Source organism: Budorcas taxicolor, chromosome 3, assembly GCF_023091745.1.
Source record: "Budorcas taxicolor isolate Tak-1 chromosome 3, Takin1.1, whole genome shotgun sequence".
NCBI lineage: Eukaryota > Metazoa > Chordata > Mammalia > Artiodactyla > Bovidae > Budorcas > Budorcas taxicolor.
In genome coordinates, this window is record NC_068912.1 from 15,191,492 (window position 1) to 15,204,344 (window position 12,853).

General features: G+C 48.5%; 2 protein-coding genes across 2 annotated transcripts in view; both read left to right on the forward strand.

The window, feature by feature from the left end:
• Nucleotides 1-839: 839 nt before the first annotated feature.
• Nucleotides 840-8,092, forward strand: SSR2 (signal sequence receptor subunit 2). The gene is made up of 6 exons (XM_052637299.1): nucleotides 840-909; nucleotides 1,511-1,665; nucleotides 2,599-2,697; nucleotides 4,033-4,141; nucleotides 6,309-6,386; nucleotides 7,516-8,092. Exons 1-6 carry the CDS (start codon nucleotides 901-903, stop codon nucleotides 7,624-7,626), a joined length of 561 nt encoding a protein of 186 aa, XP_052493259.1. The 5' UTR covers nucleotides 840-900; the 3' UTR covers nucleotides 7,627-8,092.
• Nucleotides 8,093-9,160: 1,068 nt separating this feature from the next.
• The window catches only part of ARHGEF2 (Rho/Rac guanine nucleotide exchange factor 2), a 51,776-nt gene continuing 48,083 nt past the window's right edge, over nucleotides 9,161-12,853 (forward strand). The window contains exon 1 of the mRNA XM_052636492.1: nucleotides 9,161-9,284. Coding sequence (XP_052492452.1) covers nucleotides 9,180-9,284 — 105 coding nt within the window. The 5' untranslated portion in view covers nucleotides 9,161-9,179. The remainder of the gene's footprint in view (nucleotides 9,285-12,853) is intronic.

Below are 12,853 nucleotides of genomic sequence, written 5' to 3' on the forward strand. Positions count from 1 at the left end.
ATTTTGGGGTGTTAACTCTAGAAGGTCTTGTAGGTCATCATAGAACCATTCAGCTTCAGCTTCTTCAGCATTAGTGGTTGGGGCATAGACTTGGATTACTGATATTGAGTGATTTGCCTAGGAAATGAACAGAGATCATTCTGTCGTTTTAGAGATTGCACTCAAGTACTGCACTTGAGACTCTTTTGTTGACTATGGTGGCTACTTCATTTCTTCTAAGGGATTCTTGCCCACAGTAGTAGATATAATGGTCATCTGAAATAAATTCTCCTATTCCCATCCATTTTAGTTCGTTGATTCCTAAAATGTCTGTGATCACTCTTGCAGTCTCCTGTTTGACCACTTCCAATTTGTCTTGATTCATGGACCTAACATTCCAGGTTCGTATGCAGCCCTCTGAAATCCCCTTCAAAGGGCTTCTAAAGAAAGTTCAGGGCTTGGTGACTTATTTGATATACGGGATGACCAAATTTCTCGACTGGAAATACAAAGAACCGTGGTAGCCCCAAGAGAGATAGCTTTTCTCTAATTTCCAGTTTGACAGTACACTGGATAGATAGATTTTAGACAGATGACTCTAATCTCTAAATTTGTCAGTTCCACAAAACACTAAGTCAGGTGCTGGGTGTCCACAGTAACAGCAAGTCAGATTGAAAAGTCATTCTGGAGGGCAGAATGATAAAAGCGAGAAAGAAAGAAGGGAAAGAAAGAGACCAAGGGTGCACATCGCATCCCGGAGACCAGCGGGCACTACAAAGGGAAAGGTGGGGCTTGTCTAAGAACTACAACTCCCAGTAGGCATCGAGAAGAGCAACCAAGCTTCCGGCAAGAGCTTACTTCCGGTCTTTCGGGTGCTGACGCTCTCTTCCGGTTCTGACGGCCCCTGAAAGGCCTTGGGGGATGTGCACGGTGAGTCCCCAGGCACTGGGGTCGCGAGTGGCAGTAGGGGAATCTTGTGTCCGCACTGCACTCAGCGGCTAAAAGTTAGCTCCGGGAGGTCAGGGAGGAGAGAGGGCATGCTGGCGGGAGGACGAGTAATCTTAGCAAGAATGAGGGAGGGGACTGGGGCCACGGAGGGCCCCAGAAAGGGATGTGGAGGGCGAGGACGAATGGGATCCCGGGGAAAGGATGGAGGGTGGGATGCAAGAGCGTGGGGGAGGACCCCGCGAGCGCGCCGTGGAATCCCAGGGGAGCTGGTGGAGGAGGACCAGAGGGGAGGTAGCAGCCTTGGGGTGCTTCTGCGTGAAGGAAAGCTAGAGACTGCTGTGGGTCCGAGATCGGCCGAATCCGGTAGCCCAAGGAGCGTGGGCACATGGAGTCCTCTCAGAAGATCCTGCCAGTTAGGGAGCATCCAGGGCCCAGGTGGCTTAGAGACTGCTATGTTGGAAGGGGGTGCCTCTTTAACAAACTCGAAAGAGCTTTGACAGAGTTTGAAAGAAAGAGCTGTCAGGAAGCTTTTGGTGGTTTTACGTGCTTGGATTGACTGCTCGCTTTGCTTTTTTCTCCAAAGATGAGGCTGCTGGCATTCGTGGTGTTGGCTCTATTTGCTGTAACTCAGGCAGAGGAGGGAGCCAGGCTTTTGGCTTCCAAATCACTGCTGAACAGATATGCTGTGGAGGGGCGAGACCTGACCTTACAGTACAACATTTACAATGTTGGCTCAAGGTAAGGAGGCACTGGAGCTATAGGTTGGGTCCTTTTCAGGTTTCTTAAATTTCCTAGCCGGGAACAGGGACCAGCAGTGATTTATCTTTGGGAGATTTTCAGCAGCAGACATCATGAGTGAATGAATGAATATACTGCTGCATCTGCTTTTGAAAGAGGACGACATTCTTATCTAAGCTACAAGAAACCATCTTCCATTTTTTTTGACGTGGAAGAGTTTCAGAGTGGTAAAGAAGCAAGAATTGTGGTGAAATAGGGAGAAGAAAATGAGAAGGCAGAAAATGTATAATCCTTTGTTACCTTAGGGATTTAGTTTCAGCTTCCTTTCCTAGATTGGCCTTTTTCTTGTCTTTCACTGTTTTATTTTGTTTGGTTGGGCTTTGGGTTGTGTTTGTTTTTGTTTGTTTGTTTGTTTGTTTGCCACGCTGTGGGGCATGTGGAATCTTAGCTCCTTGAGCAGGGCTCAAACCTGAGTGTCCCACATTGGAAGCACAGAGTCATAACCACTGGACTGCCAGAGAAGTTCCTTTTTATTTATTTATTTGGCTTCGTGTCGGGTCTTAGTTATGGCCTGCAGGATATTCATTACTGCGTCCCCTGGACCACCAGGAAAGTCCTCTCTTTTACTTTATTCCCTTTAATTTTCTTTTCCATATGCATCTTGCTCCCATTCTCCTCCTTACACATACACACACATGAGAAAAAACTAGGGCAAAAATGGATTCAGGCCCATTCTTTCCTAGATATTTTGAGTATTTTATTTTGGTGCCCAGAATCCAGGCCTTGAGTGAGATTCTTCAGTGTAACTGTGTGACTCGTACCTGTATTTTGTAGTTCTGATTTTTTAGGACAAGCAGACAGATTTGATTGCTAACTGCTTTAATTTTAAAACCATTACTTTACTAACCTTTCTTTGTTTCCTCCCTTCTTTAGTGCTGCATTAGATGTGGAATTATCTGATGATTCCTTCCCTCCAGAAGACTTTGGCATTGTCTCTGGAATGCTCAACGTCAAATGGGACCGGATTGCTCCGTATCCTCTTGACACTGGCTGATGAAGGCTGATGGGATGTTGGGAGGGATGTTGCCAGCAAAGCAGTAGGGTCATGTCAGTCTACGTGTATATGGCCATTCTTGCCACCTCTCTGGATAAGATGTGGCAAGAGAGACTAGTGAGAATTGTGTGTGCATGACTTAGGGTGGGCCTGAGGAAGGAGGTTGCTGAAGTTTAGGTTCAGTTCAGTTCAGTCGTGTCCAACTCTTTGCGACCCCATGAATCGCAGCACGCCAGGCCTCCCTGTCCATCACCAACTCCTGCAGTTCACTCAGACTCACGTCCATCGAGTCAGTGATGCCATCCAGCCATCTCATCCTCTGTCGTCCCCTTCTCCTCCTGCCCCCAATCCCTCCCAGCATCAGAGTCTTTTCCAATGAGTCAACTCTTCATATGAAGTTTAGGTTATAAAGCCCTAAAACATTCTATATTGGGAAAATGTAGACAGATGTTTGCGGCTGGTTGATGATCTTTAAGGTGCTTTTAAAAGAAATTCTGTGGGATGCTAGTGTGGAAGACCTGGGTGACCTTTTTAAAGGCTCTTCTTATTCAGTGAACCCCTTATTTGGATCAACTGGTAATCTCTTGAGTGTTTTTAAAATGCATTGTTTATTCACTTATTTCTGGCTGCACTGGGTCTTCGTTGCTGTCTGCAGGCTTTTCCTAGTTGTGGCACGTGGGGCTCCTCTTGTGGTGGCGTGTGGGGTTCTCATTGCAGTGGCTTCTCTTGGGGAGCGCGAGCTCTAGGGAGGTCCGGCTTCAGTAGCTGTGGCGCTCAGGCTTAGTTGCTCTGCGGCATGCGGAATCTTCCCGGACCAGGGATCGAACCCCTGTCCCCTGCATTGGCAGGCGGATTCTTTACCACTGGGCCATCAGGGAAGGTTCCTTCCTGAGTGTTTTGATTCAGAATATTTTTTTCCCTTGTGAGTTAAATATATTTGGATTTTCTGACAAGGGTAATTGTTCTCTTTGTATTGTTTTTGTTTTGTATTTTCAAGAATTGCCTTCAGTTATAGGCAGAGAAAGATTTTCTGTGACCTTAAGTGACTAATTTTTCATCTATAACCTGTATTGTTTTACAACATTTCAATATTGAGTATGTCATAGACCTCTTAAAACTTGATTAAAAAGATATATAATACCACCCACTTTAGGCTTAGATACAAAGCCTGTGTTTATTATTTTTGCAGAGTATCTTAGATATGAAATATTACATGTGTTAGCAACTCTTTTTGTGAATGGTACATTTAGTCCCCAAGTTGAAAGTTGTTACAACTGTAGCTCGTCCTTTTCCCTCCTTAACTCTTGAGTCAGTGCTAGCAACGTCTCCCACACTGTGGTCCTGCGCCCTCTCAAGGCTGGTTATTTCAACTTCACCTCAGCAACTGTTACATACCTGGCCCAGGAGGATGGGCCTGTTGTGGTGAGTCACCCAAACCCTTAGCTGGCTGGGGCTCAGCTCTACCTTCTTTTGCAATCTCTTGCAGAAAATCTCCAGAGCAGGTGCTAAATTCTGAGGAAGTTCAGTTCAGTCAGTTCAGTCGCTCAGTCGTGTCCGACTCTTTGCGACCCCATGAATCGCAGCACGCCAGGCCTCCCTGTCCATCACCAACTCCCAGAGTTCACTCAGACTCACGTCTATCAAGTCAGTGACGCCATCCAGCCATCTCATCCTCTGTCGTCCCCTTCTCCCCCTGCCCCCAATCCCTCCCAGCATCAGAGTCTTTTCTAATGAGTCAACTCTTCGCATGAGGTGGCCAAAGTACTAGAGTTTCAGCTTTAGTATCATTCCTTCCAAAGAAATCCCACGGCTGATCTCCTTCAGAATGGACTGGTTGGATTTCCTTGCAGTCCAAGGGACTCTCAAGAGTCTTCTCCATAAGAAGGACCAAAAACTTGACTTATTGTTGTAGGAAGGAGCATATTTCAACTTACGTTGTAAAGTCTCAAAATCAAGCAATTGAAATGAACAGGAGGGGAGTACTGTCTGATTCCCTCCTTCTGCTTCACTCTTATTCTCTACAGTGTCATGTGTTACCTGGTCTTTTACCATCCTTGTGTTTCCAGTCCACCTTCTACACTGCCATCAGATTATTCCCTGTCTCCGCTGTGTCTGTGTCTCTCCCTTGCTTAGAATGCTCCTGCTTCTCCCATCAAGGCCACCCTTGATACCTTGCATACCCTTCAGGAGTGTTGCTGGGTTCTGCCTCTCCCTTCAGTCCTCAAGCCGCCAGGATCCTCTGTCCAGTGAGGCCAAGCGCCTCCTCTCTCGGTGCATCTCCTTTCCACTCTGCCTTTGTTCTCTGTTTGAAGTCCTCTCTCTCCTCCACTTCATTATCTGGCACCTTCTCAAGACCCAGTTCTGAACTGCATCTCCTTGATTCTGTCTCCTGCTTTTACAATTCATATTGCGCTTTCCTACTCAATCTTTCACTAAACATTCATTGACAGCATCAAAACGTCTGTACCTCTTAAAATCCATGCCACTTGAACGTTTAATTATTGACTGTCTTCAGTAGTTCTCTTTCTTATATCTAGGTCTTTTCCCTCACCCCCCACCTCCCAGTTTAATTATAAATGCCTTGAAGTGAGGGACTGTGTCTTAGATTTCTTTCTGTTTCCCATATAGGATAGAAGTCCAATGTAAACAGTCTTTTGATTGATTGATGTAAAGGTCAGCAGACATTTATTGAGCCCCCGCAATGTGCTAGATGATAGGAAATACAAAGAAGATTAATAAGATACTGTCGTAGGCCTCAAAAAGCTTAGGTCATGAATTTATAAATATACATGGGCTTTAGGCTCCTTAGTGAGTGCACAGTGGGGAAGGGACTTAACATAGTCAACCATAGAACTATAAGAAATTCAAGAGACTCAAACATTCAGTGCACTCTCTGAATTATCTTTTTCAAATGAACCTGTGGCAATATATTCTTGTAATTCTGGTCATGTTATTTTCACATCTTCCATCTTGTGTGCTTTAAGAACCTTGTTTGGGATTCTTTGGTTCCACCTGGTCCTTGATGGGTTAAAAGACACAAACTTTGAGGCTCAGCTGCCACTTTAGAACAGAGTTGTTTGCCATGTGCTCCAAACTCTTGGCCTGCTCTCCAAGATGAAGGAATGTGGGGCAGACTCAGCCCCTCCTCTGGTAATGTACCTTTGGGTAGGGCTTGAGACTTTACGGAATCCTTCTCAGTATTTCATTGGAGCCTCATGTCAGCTTGTACGTTACAGAAGTGTTTCCACTTGAGGAATGGGGAATGATTGCCAAGGGCAGAAGCGCCAGTGGTGGTGAGCAGCCCTCTCCAGAGTCTGAGGCTTTCATTACCGCAGCATACCTGGCCTACCTTTTTTTTTTCTTTTTTTAAGTAAATGCTTATCATGTGTCTCCTGGCTTCTAATTTACTCATCTTTACAACACACGAAAGAATCATCCATCTTCTCTAATTCAAAAATTTTTCCTCATCTGGATGTTTCTTGGGCCTTTGGGAACTAAGACTCTATTGCTTAGAACTGGGTTCCTTGAAAAACTGCCCTTTTCCCAGATGAGAAAGAGCTAAAGACTTGCCTTCTTTTCTTCTTTTCAGATTGGCTTTACCAGTGCACCTGGACAGGGAGGAATCTTGGCTCAGCGGGAGTTTGATCGAAGATTCTCCCCCCATTTTGTAAGCTTTGCAGGCCTCTCATCATTCCCCTGGGAGGAGAACACCCTTTTTGTTCTGAGACCTCTTGGCCTCCTTAGAAGATATGTATAGTTGGTTGGTTCTTGTCATATCTGTTTTTTGGTGTCTGGTACACACCGCCATCAAACATCGTGATTTAACCATGGCTAGAGATTTTTGGCAATGAGATCACAATTGCCAGAACCAAAAAAAAAAAACTGCCATTTTTCTCTGCTCAGCCTTGAGTAAAGCCCCACCTTGGAGTCCTGGGTCTAATTCGAGGATGAAAAGAGTATCTGCTTAGATTCAAAGAGTCGCCAAGCATTGGGAGGTTAAATGGGAACTTTGTTGTAGTCTAGTCTAGGAGAGAATTTTTGGAAGATTTGCCTAAAGTGCTGAATGAGGAGATTCATTTATTCATTCCTTCAGGGAATAATTATGAGGTTCCAAATTACGTGCTCGCTTCTGTGCTTTGCTTGGAGAAACCAGCGCAAGACACAGTCCCTCCCATTGAAGGTCTTATGGGCTTATGGAGGCCTCAGTGGAGGGAGACTGCTGTGATAGCAGTCATACCCCGGGCTCAGGAGGAGATGCAGGGGGAACACCTAACGTGGTGTTGAGGGTCAGGGAGGATTTTCCGGGGGAGAGAGGTTTCACTAATTAAAGAGGAGGTAAGGAAGGGGAGGCAAGGAAGGGGAGGCACCCCAGGAAAAGGGAGTAGCTCTGAAGTGAGAAAAAGTGGAGTCCAGGAATAGCAGGTAGTTTAGGAAGGCTGGAGGGCAGCATGTGACGCAGAGGAATGGAAGAGGGGCTGGCGGTGTGGGCCGGGGTTAGTTTGCAGGAGGCTTGACTGTCAGGGCGTCACCTGGACATCTCCCTCCTTAAAGATTGTCTGGAAGAGAGAAGCTTCTCTCCCAGATTGGATTGGGTCAGGTGAGGCCTTGGTTTCATAGCTCGAAAGGGCGGTCTTTAGTGAGCCATTCTGTGTCCGGAGCGGCCAGAGAGGAGCCTTCCTGCTGACGCTCTGCTTCTTTGGGCTGGCTGCTCCCTTTTCTCACTGGACCCTCCCCTCCTAGTCCTGTCCTGTGCCTTAATCCAAGCTTCTTAGCAAGGCCTTTGTTGTCTTCCACAGCTGGACTGGGCAGCCTTCGGGGTCATGACCCTCCCTTCTATCGGCGTGCCCCTGCTGTTGTGGTACTCCAGCAAGAGGAAATACGACACCCCCAAAACCAAGAAGAACTGAGTGGGGCTTCCACAGCCCTCCGTACCCAGGAAATCCAGGTGCTTTCCAGACTCCAAAGGGAATCTCAGATGCAGTGTCTTCTCCTTCAGCCCTTGGCCATCTTCTCCTGGATCCTGTCCTGCTCTAACCAGAGTGAAGGACCAGGCCGGGGAGTCTGAGCACCTCTTTGGTTCCATCATGAAGCCGGACAAACAGGAACGCCTTTGGCAGCTGTCTTGACCTCGGGGCCCTGTGTTGCAGCACTGAGGTGCCGGGGGTATGTTGCTGGCGATGTGAACTCTCAGGGGTCCAGGAAAGGGCATTTTGGAGGCTGCCTGACACCACCCCATCTCCTGCCACCCCTCTCAAAAGTGGGTGGAAGATGAGATGAAAGCTGTGGGACTCTTGGAGGCTACCCAGTCTCTGTACTGGCTTAGGAAAGTTCTTACCAGATGGGGTTTTCTAATAAAAACAAATGCCACCCTGACTTGTCTGTTTTCCCATCGCCTGGATGCACTCAGGTTGCTGTTGGTACACAGGCCCTGACTACTCAGGCTCCTGGACAAGTGAGCTGAACTCTGCCTCCTTGCTCCAGGGAGTGTGGCTTCCGTCCCCTCAGAGGCATTCTACTCATCCACCTTCATGACAGTCTTTGCTTCTGTCCCTTGTTTCCCTGTCTCTTTTCACCAGTCACCACACGCTCAGTCATGTCCAATTCTTTGCAACCTCCTGGACTATAAACTGGCAGGCTTCTCAGTCCATGGAAGTTTCCAGGCAAGAATACTGGAGCAGATTGCCATTTTCTTCTCCAGGGGATCTTCCCGACCCAGGGACCAAACCCTTGTCTCCTGCCTTAGCAGGCAGATTCTTTACCACTGTGCCAGTCACCATATATTCCTCTAAACCTTCCTTGCTTGTGAGCCCTTCTCCACAGTAGAGGAGGGAAAATGGGGAAAGATGGTCTGCAATTGTTCTAGCCCCAGATCTTCTGAGGGTAATTTAATTCATTATTTTTAAAAAATATTTATTTGGCTGTGTCAGGTCTTGGTTGCGGAATGTGGGCTTAAGTTGCTTTGCCTTGTGGGATCTTAGTTCCCCGACCAGAGATTGAACTTGTGTCCCTTGCACTGCAAGCTATATTCTTAACCACTGGACCAGGGAAGCCCCTTCACTGACTATTCTTGAAAAGCTATCGATTACACCTGATTCTAGCCCTTCCTGTGTTGAAGACTTAGCTTTTCTCAAGTTTGAGCTTATTTTAATGCCTCTGCTCTGAGCTCAGGTGAGGCCAAAGCGCCTGAACCCCCCGAGTTTTTACCTAAGCACAGCCTGTGGAAAGGCAGTGGGTTTTGCTGCAGCAGCAGTGGGGAGAAGCCACTCTCAGCTGACTGTCCAACCCAGGAATGCCGTGGTCAGAGAACAGCCTCCCCGGCAGGAGAGAAACCCAACAAACACCCGCTTTGTTCCTGCCACCGTTTCTCAGCTTAGATTCTGGTGGGGTATGGGGGCAGTGAGTGCTGCCCAACTGGTTTAACCTTTCCTTCGCCCAGCAGTTGGAGCCTCTGGGCTGAAGGATGAAAAGGACATGGAGACAACGGGAGGCTCTGAACGGAGTAGCCCTCCACCAGCTCACATCCCTCCTTCAGGGCCTGCGGCTCGGACACCCCAGGACTGGCCAGGTCAGAAGACAAGGAGGATGTGTTTGCTTTTGTTCGTTGTGTTGCTGGTGGAGACGGGATTCGCTCAGGAGAATGGGGGAAAGGCCAGTGAATCAGAAGCTTGGGGTTGAGAATAAGTATAGGGAAGGAAAAGGGAGCTAGTTTGATATGTATTGTCTTCCTCTTTAGCACTGTAAGATGTTAGTGTTTGGAGGCAGGAACTCACTGCCACCTGTGTGGTGTCTACTGGAAACACTGAGGAGTTAACCTGTAGGAGGAAGGGTTCTGGTTTAGAGGCTAGGAGAAACTTCATAACTTGGGAAGGCAATATGAGATTTCTTCCTCAGGCTGAGTGCTAGGAGGTACTCCTTTTCTGAAAGCTGGGGCAGTCTTTCCCTTTCCTTGCAGAACTCCCACTTTGGATCCTGGCTCTTGTTACAGAGAAGACTAGGGGGGAGCCCAGGTCTGACCCAGGTGACAGGAGAAGCAAGTGAAGGCAGGTTCACAAGCACCTTGAAGAAAGGCCAAAACCAGATACTTCGTCTTGAGAGACCAGATTCCTTAGAGTCAGGGTGGAATTTGAGCCTCCCTTAAGCAGTGGCATTGGAGAATAGAAGAGCCTCTAAAATCTATAGATGGCAAGACTTAGCTGGCATAGTTGCTTTAGGATTAAGCCCTCTTCGTGAGATAATTTAATTGAGGATGAGTAGCAGGTAGTGCTTCACTCTAGTGAAAACCACCCTTAGGAAGATGGGAACCCTGACCTCCAGATTTCATGCAGGTCTGCAAAGGAGAGAGAAAGTAAGCACCAACCCCACATCTTTCCTGGAGATTGGGTACCCATCCTGAGAACTTCCTCCCTTAAAGGCAAAACAGATAGTAACCCAGCTGTCAGTGTGTTCCAGATCCCCTCCCCTGGAAACCAGCCCTCTATCCCTCCCATGTCATGTAGACTTTTAGCTGGCACTCGCTCACCCACACCCAGACCCAGTACCAGGAGGAGCCAGGGCCAAGACTATCACCTTTCTTACATCCTAGGCTTCGGGATTTCACCTGAAGAAAGCCAATGGGAAATGGGGACAAGGATTCCCAAAAAGCTGGGGATAGTGAAGCAGCTTGGTGACAGGATGGGAGTTTTCGAGGCTTGATACCTGGAGGGAGCAGCTCAGGGTGGTGGAAGGAGCACGGACCACAGACGCACCAGTGCTGGGTCCCCACCCACCTCCACCACCCACTGGCTGGCTGACCTCAGGTGAGTCACGCCTCCGTCTGGAGCCTGTGTCCTCATCTGTACAATCACAGGATTGTTTAATCAGGATTTCTGAGTATCCTCCACCACAAAACAGGTGGCTGTTTCCCCTGTATTCTTGAGAAATAAGAAACAACTCATCTGGTCATATGGCTTGCAGTCACTCATATGGTTTGGAGCCCAGCCAGGTAGGAAAAGGGCTTCCCTGGTGGCTCAGACAGTAAAGAATCTGCCTGCAATGTGGGAAACCTGGGTTTGATCCCTAGCTCGGGAAGACTCCCTGGACAAGGGAATGACTCTCCACTCTAGTATTCTTGTCTGGAGAATCCCATGGACAGAGGAGCCTGCCAGGCTACAGCCTGCGGGGTCACAAAGAGTCATGACTGAGCGACTAACAATTTCACATAGGTAGGAAAGGGCACACAGCTTCCACATCTGGCAACAGCGGCCCTCTTCCTCTCACCCAGAGTGAGGGTTTGAGAGCAAGGATAGGCTGTGGATCACATAATCTCATTTAATAGATCAGGGAAGGCAGAAAGTGGAGGGGCTTATCCAAGGTCACAGCAAGTGGCAGTTTTATTGAAGAGCATATTTATTGAATAACTGCTATTTATATAATAACTATTATGGACCCAGCGTTTAAGGGCCACGATTTGTACATCGCTCATTCACTATCACTGTACAGAGGAGGCGATGAGGCTAATAGAATAGGTAACTTCTCCAAGGCCCCTTATCTAGGGAGTCGGCAGAGGTAGCCGAACTCTTCCAATTCCAGCATGTCCTTTCCACCATGGGCCTGGCAGGGAAGAGGCTCCCCGGTACCTCAGGGAGTCCAGTGTCTGCCCACGGCATCCTCTGCCCCAGGGAAGCAGGGAAGGTGAGTCAGCAACCCCAGAAGCGGTTATCAGGGAAGGGGGTGGAGAGCCCGTCAGATATCCTGTGCCTGGTATCCACAACACTCTGGGAGTGGAGCTGTGTGTGCCGAGCTGCCAGCTCACCCTGCTCCTGTTGGCCGAAGGAGGGCCGTCCTCAGATGCAGCTGCCCTTGTCAGCGCTCCTCCCTGCACTTTCATCACAGAAAATACAGTCTGTCCTCCCCCCCCACTGTAACCTGCCTCTTAAAGGGAACGACCAACATTCAGAAACCAGGTTAGAGAGACAGCAAAGGACCTCCCCGACCCCCCTAGGACCTTGCTGTGAAGTAAGGTGCCAACACTGGGCCTTTCCCTGAGATGTCCTCTCTTTCCCCTCAGCTCCACCCTGTCTCCACTGGCGGGTGGGTGAAGGTTCCCTGGGATGTCATTCCCACATACTCTCCGCTCAGGGTGACCCCAGCTTGGCTTCCTGAATCTGTTTCCACCTGTGAGTGAATCCGGTGGCTGCCCTTTGGGGAATGTCAAGGACAGGAGAATGCAGGAATCCTCCGGACCAGCGTTGGCACCGAAGGGGTTAAAGACCGGGGCCCAGCACTGTCTAGGGTGTTTGAAGTAGGGCGGGGAAGGGAAGGGCTCGAGTTGTTGGAGAGGCAGCTGGTCTGGACTGGAATGAGTCCCCCCTGTCTCCTAAGCAAACTTCTGGACCATGAGCTATTCCCTTAGAAGGACCAAGAGAGAGGCACCCCCATTAAGGTGCTGGACTGGATTCTTAGAGGGGCTACCTGGAGCGGGACTTCCTCCCATACTGAAGTCACCAACCGAGGGCAAGAACGGTTCTCCCGTCTTTGGGATATCTCCCGAGTCTGGTGAGTTTCCCTCTTCCCTTTCCCTGAGTCCTTCCTTCATGAGTGGGCATTCCCCAGAAGAAGAGATCTTCAGGACCCCCTCAGCACACCCAGGAAGTGGCAGAACAGTTCTCCACCAGTCTCCTGTATTCAGTTCCCATTTTTAACTAAGGTGCATTCTGTTTGTGTCTGTGTGAGTGTGCACAGGTGTCCAAATAGAAAACCACCAACATGGCCAACAGTTAATTAGCACTACTTGTGCAACCAGTGATGCCAAAGCTTATTTTTGCTTCCTTAATCCTCACAATCCTGATGAGGCTGGCATATCACAATCGCTATATTAAACGTGAGGTTCATCCCTCTGTCCGTGGGATTTTCCAGGCAAGAATACTGGGGTGGGTTGCCATTTCCTTCCCCAGGGCATCTTCCCAACGCAGGGATCAAAGCTGGGTCTCTTGCATTGGCAGGAGGATCCTTTACCACTGAGCCACCAGGGAAGCCCAGTTAAACAGCTAACCCCTGCCAATTAAGAGGGATTCAAACTCAAGTTCACCTGGCAGCAGAGTCCATTATGATGTCTTCTAGTCTCTTTTTCTTACTCAAGCAGTGTGGACAAAAAGG

Bases quoted from the DNA above. Each gene is read 5' to 3' on its own strand.
- SSR2 (XM_052637299.1), top strand. The intron at 1,666-2,598 runs GTAAGGAGGCAC...TCCCTTCTTTAG, and splicing joins ATTTACAATGTTGGCTCAAG to TGCTGCATTAGATGTGGAAT. The intron at 4,142-6,308 runs GTGAGTCACCCA...TCTTCTTTTCAG, and splicing joins AGGAGGATGGGCCTGTTGTG to ATTGGCTTTACCAGTGCACC.